General features: G+C 43.8%; 1 protein-coding gene across 1 annotated transcript in view; it reads right to left on the minus strand.

The window, feature by feature from the left end:
* Positions 1-545: 545 nt before the first annotated feature.
* The window catches only part of SEMA5B (sema domain, seven thrombospondin repeats (type 1 and type 1-like), transmembrane domain (TM) and short cytoplasmic domain, (semaphorin) 5B), a gene marked incomplete at both ends in the record, with an annotated part of 38,223 nt that continues 29,671 nt past the window's right edge, over positions 546-9,097 (minus strand). Inside the window, 6 exons of the mRNA XM_009694781.1 lie at positions 546-751; positions 3,943-3,987; positions 4,898-5,047; positions 5,969-6,139; positions 7,975-8,193; positions 8,851-9,076. Coding sequence (XP_009693083.1) covers positions 546-751; positions 3,943-3,987; positions 4,898-5,047; positions 5,969-6,139; positions 7,975-8,193; positions 8,851-9,076 — 1,017 coding nt within the window. The remainder of the gene's footprint in view (positions 752-3,942; positions 3,988-4,897; positions 5,048-5,968; positions 6,140-7,974; positions 8,194-8,850; positions 9,077-9,097) is intronic.

The raw sequence follows: 9,097 nt of genomic DNA on the forward strand, positions 1-9,097 counted from the left end.
AATTCTGCTGCTGTCACTGAATTCTGCATGGCTGCCTTGGGTAAGTTCTGTCTGGTACTGATAGAGGGGCAGAACCCTCCCTGCCTTCTCATCCTCTCCAATTTGGTAGTTTTCCAAGCATTTCCAGAATCTCATCCTACCAATAAGCATTTTCCCAGCTATTTGTCTAATGAAGTTTCCATTTTTATTCTTCCTCCCCTCCGTTTCCTCTTACCATGCACTAACAATGCACTGAACTGAGCTCTTACTGATTTCTTAGAGGACAATTTGTATACACACAATACTCAGAATGGGCTGGAGTGTCTTGGTATGTACTTGCCAGAGTGGCATTCATCAGGACTGTGAAATAGAACAAAATCCCATTGCAGCAATGGGACTTTTTAACCCGTTTGTGACAGTATGGCTAAATGCCCCTTCAACCCCACATGTAATACTAACAGCTGGGCACAGAAACACAAACCTACCCAATTTCAACCATGACATAAACACAGAATTTGTTCAGGTAGTATCAAGTTGCTTGTGGTATTTCTCATCAAGTACCCTACCTTGAACTCCATAGGGGTGTACTTCTCGTTCTTGGGGGTTGTGTTGCCCTTGTAATGGAGATGGTTGGGGGTGGTTGGGTGGATAACGGTTGACTCCTGGGACTGCCTCTGACAGCGCTGGCAGTACACGTAAATCACGAATGTTAAGAGGCTAGAGCCGAAGAAACAAGAGACCCCAGTGGCAATCAGATGGATGAGACTAAAACCTGTAAGGGAAATGACAAGAGATGCTGTATTTAAAGAACAGCCTTTTTGCCTCTCCTGACAAGACCACAGGTGCAAATCAGAGCTATGACATCTTGGGATCAACATTAATAAGCTGTTGAAGCCAGAGTCTTACGTTCTAACATAAACTGACATAATCTCCCTGCAAATCTGTCTCCCCACTGCAGCTCTGCCTTGTGCAGTTTAACAGGTTTATGTATTGTTTTCTCAAAGCTCCCTCCCTGTCTCTCCTCTCTCCCCTCTATTGATATTGAAACTAAACATTATGTTAAGCTGACAGCTAAAGAAATGAGCCGTACAAACAATGCACATTAATGGATTCCAAAGCATGTGCGTGTCATGGAAATGAGGGAATAAAAATGCTTGGTGTTTCTCTGAAGGGGAAGGAAGGGAGGGAAAAGCCCTTTTTGTCGGCTGCCCAAAATGCCTATGGGACTGTGTGGGGGGCGAGGAAGATACACATTCCTCCCCCATGGAACACAAGTGTGCTCAGCATTCTTGCTTACTGACGGGGCGGCATTGCCTTGACCATGTGTGCATGACCTCTGGGGTGCATTTGAACCAGGTCCTCAGGGGAATGGGAAAGATAGATAAGGTGGACAATGGAAGAACACTTGGAGAACACTTCTTTGTTGGCTTTCTCCACAAACTGCAAAGATAGGAAGCCAGTTGCAGGCAGGTGCCAGCGGGGTAGCTACAGTGCAAATATTTCAAACAGAAAAGTTCTTGGACTGTAAAAGCCTCCTACAGACATCCCTCCACATGGGATTGCAGCAGCATCCTCCAAGCACAGCGCTGACTTCTGGAAGGAGCTGTAGTTGTGCATCCCACACGCTGGGAGGTACCTAACTCACAACTCCGGCTGGCGGGGGGAAGACAAATTCAAACAGTACTCCTCATTCCTCCCTCACTTCAGAGAGTCTCAAACCCCATGGTAAAACCAACTGCCAACAGATCTCCGCTGACAACAGAACAAACAGTAGCAACCTTTACAGCCACCAAGTTAATGAAGCAACCAGAGGCAATCTTGGGTGGCAAAACTTTATGACTCTGATGTCTTTTGCTATGTGCAGGGGAGAATCTACATAAATAGAATCAATGATGATGAGTCCAAATGCTACTGCCTTTCCTTTGCCTTTGCTTTGTCATCTTTCAAAAAGGAATAACAGGGACCCTAGTGCCTGGGGGGGACCCCTGACTCCTGGCCCCCCAGAGCAGCTGTCCCAGGGGTCAGCCATGTCAGCTCGGTGGCGACTGCAGCAGTAAAATTCCTGTAATATTTAAAAAGCCAATGCATTTGGACGGACTGCTGTGTTGACTTGACTGTGTGCAGAGAAATGGAAGGGGCTGCTTGGAGAGTGGCTTTAAATGAGGTTCATTCTTAGTCTGATCACGGTGTGCATTTTTCTGGTGCCATCTTACATTTTAACTGATACACTTTTCAAATAGAGAATTCTGGCCATTAATCTATGGCTCTCCTCTAATCTTTAGTTAAAAAATATCCTCCTGAGTTTAAAAAGAACAAAACCAAGAGAGTTCTACAGCAAAGTAATGCACTTCAATCATAATTACAGTACGGAACATACTGAATTTACTAGACTGATGTGCTACATTTATTTTTTAAACCACACTATAAAATTCTATTGCAAGATTACCCCTTTCTATTGTGTTTAGGATGGTGGTCCAAAAAAACAGCAGAAAGATGATAATTTCCTACTAAATGTTACAAGACTTTTCCAAAAAGACATTTCCTTACTAAAAAACTCCGCCTGCTTTACACCACTCATGAGAACTAAAGCACTGAATATGCAAGTGTGCTCAGCAAAGCCACAGGACACTCTCCCACATCCTCCTCCTGCCCAGCTTTGCTCATATTGCAGTGAATCTTTCATTCCACTGTTATATTTGTAAGTCACTGCAGTAGGACATCCTTTCTAAAACATAAAGTTTTCTTCCATTTCAGTCTCACCTTTGAAAGATCCATCTGATTTTTCAGGTGACTTAGCTGCATCTTAGGGAAAAAACAAAATCATTTTGTTTGCAGCGTGTGAATCTCCAGAGGGGAAGCTTTCTGGTTCGTCACTTTGAAAATACAGATTTTCTGAGATTCATCAACAGAATTTCTATTGATTGGCTTTTTTGCCAAATATTGTAGAACACCAAGGAATAAATAATATTAGCCATGGTAAAATGGAGATTGCAACAGTAAATACAATGGTGGTGGTAAAAGAAGGAAACGTGGACATAGCGGACATAGTGCATAACAGCAGACTGCAAGCCGTAGCAAGGAGTCCTGGAACTGAAGCAGATACATTGCAATCTCTGAGGGAAAAGGAGTGATGCAGAAAGCCTACTGTTACATTGCAGGTGCTGAAATCTTAATTCCATTGATTGCCCCACAGTCACAAACTGAGGGACCAATTTCCATGCCATGGGTGGCATGTGTTTTTTTGCCATGATCTCCACAGGAAGAAGAGATTTTGGCAGCCTGCAGATCATCTAGATTTCAGGAAAGCAGGGATGTGACGCTAGCAGGAGTTGACATGGTCATTAGTGTGAAACTACCATTTTAAAATGCTGAAGAAACCTGCCATTTTCTTCAGTCTGCATTTTTATCATAGGGGCTCTGAAGGCAGTAGAAAAGTGACACTAATGAATGGATCTTTCCAAGTTACATGCAGAAAGGAGACATAACTTCTGTGAGAGGTGAGAACTTGAATGAAAGGAAGTGCTTGGAGAACAAGTATAAACTCTAATCTCATACTATATCAGCAAAGGATCTGTCTAAGAGACCCTCTTCGCTGAAATCTTTGTGGGTTATTTAAAAACACCTGCCTCCAAACAGCTGAGGTTTACAGTGGTGGAATGAGGAATATCCCTTCCTTTCTCCTGAGCCATTTACCCTGTGGGTAGAGAGAGATAAGCAATGTGCTCCCTGGTAATTAATGACCTTCAGTGGCCAAACCAAACCCCAAAATAAATAAAAATCTTGGAACTGACAAGTGGACATGCGATACATTCCTCCAGTCTGACTCAGACAGCAAGACTCCAGTGGAATTAAGGCTATCAGTGGGATATGAACTGTATAGATTAATGGTTTGGTTGATACTGCACAGGGAGAAAAGAAGCCAGGTTAAGATAAAAATAAGATATATAGCTAGTGGTACCCTACCTCCACAGTTTGTGCTCTCATCAATGCTGGAGGCTGGCAGGATCACTAAACAAAGAGGAAAAGATTGGAGAAAGTTGTCATTTTGCCATCACTTTGCTTCTTCAAGTAATTAACCCCCCTGTGCTCCAGACACGAGAAGGTGCTCACATGTTCTGCAGCAAGCTGAGAGTCTCTCTAAATCGAATTACAAGGTCAGAGTGTGAAACACACGCAACAAAACCTCTCCAAAGACCTGATAATTCCCATACTGTTACCTGATCACTCTTTACCTTCTTCAGTTTAGGGGAAAGAACATAGATGAGAAAACCATGAAAAATAAGAATACTATTGCCTAAAGATCTCTGATTTTTAAGCCAGGGCACTGTAACCCAGAAAAGAACATGTGGAAATAGGTTATTCAGTCTAGACCCATACCAAATGTTTGCCTGAGAGGTTCAATTTCCACAAAACACAGGGTGGAAGATGTTGATGACCATCTGTCCATCAACAGCATCGCTCTGTCAGACCCTTGATTAATCTCCCCACTTCACACACCAGTTTTCTCCATCTGCCTCACCTTATTTCTTTGCTCTTTTGGGATGCTTCTTTTGATACTTGAACTCAAGGAACCTCTGTTGCCCATATCCATACTGAGAACAGCGATAATTTTTATAACCCAGCCTGAGATGAACTATGCAAGGTTAAAAGCTTCAATTCAGGTGAAGCAATACCAGTTATTTATTACAGATCTAGCTAATTCTGTTTTAAAGAAATGATAAGCTGCCTTAAAGGAATGCCAGTTACCCTGTGCCTGCCACAAGAAAGTTTATAAAATGTTTGGTTGGTTGCTTGTTTTTCTGGAAGCATTCAAACTCAATTTATAGTACAGAAAATCTCAGCCTAGCTTGACAGTCTGGGCACGAGCTGCTTTCCTGAATTGGCCCACCCTCTCCCTCCTCAATGACACTGTACATACCAGGAATTTCATTATACAGGCAATCTTGGTACTGCGTGCTGTTTCCAATGCACTGAGAAGAGTCTGGGCTGTGTACCTCGCAGTAACGGCTGCGGTATTGGATGCCCTCTTCATTACACAGGCTCCACTCTGACCACTCTGACCAGCCACCTGAAATCCAAGATCAGGAAAACACACAGACAATGTCACCAAGAAGGAAAAGGATCCCTTGTAGATACAGATACCAAACTTCTTCCATGCTGAAGGATGTCTAGATCCCAGTCTGGGCCTCTCATACACATCTAATCCAGGGGCCTTTAGTGGATTTAATTTCCTCAATACAAATAACAGTGCAAGCATCATACTCTACTTGTCATGTTGTAGTTTTCTTAACACAGACTGAACCAGCCCTTGGTGGAGCACTGCACAGGACAGAGTTGTCTTAAAAGCTCCTGTATCAGATCTCTGGTTAAAGACATACAAGGAACTGGATGAGGCAATGTTGCACCAGGACCTCCAAGTTTCGAGGTGGCCTCCCAGGGATACCTCAAGCAGCCAGCACAAGTTACCGCAGTTAGAGAGTTTTGATGAGGTTCCTAAGGGCAGGAGTCAGCCTGCACTGGATCAGAAATACACACAGCTCGCTCAAAACCAGCACAGATCTAAACCCTGTCCTGCGAGTTGTAGCATGTGCTCATCTGCCTGTCTGTGTAAGAAAAAGGAAGGATTGTCCCTTCAGCAACTGTACAGATTGATGCTTCATGACTGCTTTTATTCAATCTGTAAGCTTCCACATTGAAGAACCCAGTTCCTGCTTTTTCAATTACTTTAAATGGATCAGCCATTAACAAGATTTTGCTGTTCAGCACCAGAAAGCCAGAGCGTGGGCTAGTGAACAGGTAAAGAGAATGATGATGCATCACAGCGAAACACAGGGATGTCTCCTTTTTCCCTAGCTCAATAGACATTTACTGAATGGACAGAAAAGCTTCTAACTAGTGGTGTCTCTGACTTCTTTTTTAAACATTTTGCAGATATCTCTTGCTCCCACTACCACCCTAGCGAACTGGAGCAGGGACGAGAACTGGTTACCTTCACATGGGTGCGTGTTGCAAAGGGCCTCCTCAGTGTGCAGACCAATGCAGATATCCTCTCCGCTAGACGGAACTGGATTGGTGCAAGTCCGTGTGCGCTGGTAGTGTCCTCCTCCACAAGTTGCTGAGCAGTGAGACCAAGGAGTCCAGCAAGACCATGAGCCTTTCACTGAAGGACATTGAAAAGCAAGGAGAGAGAGGTAGATGCCATTGGTTACTCCTTTCACTGTGACAAAGCTGGAGAGCCCCAGTATTCCCCCTTCCAGATCCACCCTGCCCAGACTATCTAGCAGTTTCTTGCACCCCAGGACATTTGGGCCTGACAAGAACTTCAGATCAAGAGAGGGAGGGTATGAATGTGCTGCACTCTGCAGATGCAGAATGAAGTCTAAGCACAAAACCACCCTGCATCATGAAGTGCCAAAATAGAAACTATTCTTCAGGGTATTCACTGAAAAATTCTATTCTATTCTATTCTATTCTATTCTACATCTTTTTATAAAACAGCGTTGTTATTGTTATTATATTGTCTCCTGACACTTCACCTACAGGAACAGTAGATTTGCTTGGGAAAAAAGTCCTGTACAACCTAAGTGGAGCTTATATGGCACCTTTCTGTGGGGGCCCCAAGTCCTCTAGTTCCAACCTTCAGGAAACAGAAACTCAGAGGCTTTATTTATTGTCCTGGCTCATTGCAGGGGGGGTTGGACTAGATGATGTTTAAAGGTCCCTTCCAACCCAAACCATTCTACGATTCTATGATCTGAGCACAGTCCCATAACAGGTTAATAATAAAACTAGGGAGGGACTTAAGATCCCTGATTCCCACCCGCTCCTTTTCAGGCTGCTAGACTGCCTGATTTGCAGGTCCACATGCCATTAATTCAGAAGGTAATAACCTGATGACAGTGCAAGATAAACCCAGGATTTGTGTATACACATTGAGTGAGGCAGGGAAGGAGGGAGACACAGAGAAATAGCAATCATGCACTCAGAACAGATTGTAAAACATCATAGTGTCCAAGGGGAGAAAACAGCACAGAAGAAGGGCACAGACATTAGTGAAAAGCCACTGAGAGCTTCCAAAATAGTACTAATAGCTACCTTTATAGCACTAGAGTTATTTTCTTTTTATAGGCCACAGAGTGCAGTATTTGACACTCTTGCTATGCTTTTCCTGAACATTATGATCATATCTGCATTGGAATTTTATCTTTGTATTGAATTTTAGAATCATACTACTACTATTATAATATAGCATTTTCAAGTGTAGGCCACAAACTATATTGCCAGAGGTAGATAATTGCCAGAACTGCAAAGAGGCAAGGTAATTTGTGCAAGATCACTTAAATTTAGTTTAGATAGTTATTATAGAGCAAGGAGAAGGATAAATGAGAGAAAATACAGTAGTCAATGGTCTATTATTACTATTCTGGATCAGGAGTGCAACATAAACATGAGGACAAACTCGAAAACCAGGAAACCAGGCAAGAATACTCCCTGCTGGCTGTGCAGGAAATGGTAACTGATGTCAAGAGTAGATGCCCATCGCAAGAACAATACGTAAGCAGGAGAGGGGGAAGAAACAAGTGTTCACAAGAAGAACTGCCACATCAAGCATCTCTACACAGTATTAAGCCACATTTATTAAGCCTGTCTCCGCATCAAGGTGCAGGTGCACCGTGATGCCCTCCACTGGATGGAGCACCAAACCTTCCTGAAGCAAAAAATTGCTAGACAAGCCATGATACTACTTCCTCTAGAGGATGTGGCTGTGTTACCCTCTGAGCTGAGGTGAAACATAAGTCATAGCACTAAAGATCACATACATGGGTTGCTACCATAGTTTTAAAAAAAATTAAGGAAAAAGCCCCCAAATTGAAAAAAAACAACCAAACAAACAAAAAAGCAGCTTGGAAATACTGATTATTTTTTTTTGTGGTTCTGCCATTAAGATGGGAAAGAAGACCTCTGAATTTCATGCAGGAAGATGATCATGGTTACCTGGGCAGGGATGCGGATTGCAGTCTTGGTACTCCATCGCTGACCCCACGCAGGGTAAGCCACCATTTTTAGGTTCAGGGTTTGTGCATGTTCTCTTCCTGATCCTAAAGCCCAACTCACAGTCCCTGGAACAGGAAGACCAGGCCCCCCAAAAGGACCAGCCGCCATTGATAATCCGTGCTGAGGTCTTACCAGTCTTGAGGAGATCATCAACAAGAGCTTCAAGAAAAACAAACAAGACACCACAGGATCACAAATTAATCAGTTATTGGGCTTTTAAAAAGGGCTTCAGCTCATGAATAAAATCAGTATTTATGTGTCCTGGGGAAGAGCTTTTGTTGAAAGCCCTGAGCAAGAGTTTTGTTCCACAAGGGTACAGTTAAGCTAGATACAAAAAGAACTCTGTACACACATAAACCGAGCCTACTAATAGCCTTGATAAATGACCTTTCTGGGCAGCAAATTGTGGCAGTCAAGGCTGTGCCCTGAGGACACTGCCTTGCATCACAGCAGTACTGAAGGGAATAACCCCAGAGGCAGCGCACAAGGGGACCTCCAGAGAGAAAGAAGAGTAAAGACACACTGTCCTGTAGAATGGCTCTTCTCTTCTCTACACCCTCATTACTTGCTTGTTCTCTTTGGGGCAGCCTGGCAGTAGCAAGAACAAATCTATATACTGTCATTAGCACAGAGCTGACAACTGTATTGATCTCTAAGTCACAGGGCTCTCTCCATCCCCGCCATTCTGCAGTGACACTAGTTGTACATGTCAAGACTTATGCAGACACAATCAGGTTCTTGTTGTTCTGAGAGGATCCCTCTTCCACCACCAAATGTAGGCTTGCCCTATGGTCCCCCAGAGCTGGCAAGACGTACAGTCAGTATCACACACTGCTGAGCCATCATTGGGGCAGAATCGATTCTCGGTTTTCTTCCTCCCAAACTGCAGTTCGTGGGGATCAGACAGCTGGGCACGACACGTGTAGCGGAAGCGCTGCTCCTGGCGGGCACCATTCTGGGTGATGTTGACAGGCATCCAAGGGGTCCAGGGTGTGTTCCTGCGCACCTCCGGGCAGCTCTCTGGGTTGCAGGTCTTATATTCCTGCCAAGAAGAAAAACCACT

This window comes from Cariama cristata, unplaced genomic scaffold (genome assembly GCF_000690535.1).
Source record: "Cariama cristata isolate BGI_N322 unplaced genomic scaffold, ASM69053v1 scaffold23982, whole genome shotgun sequence".
Taxonomy (NCBI): Eukaryota; Metazoa; Chordata; class Aves; order Cariamiformes; family Cariamidae; genus Cariama; species Cariama cristata.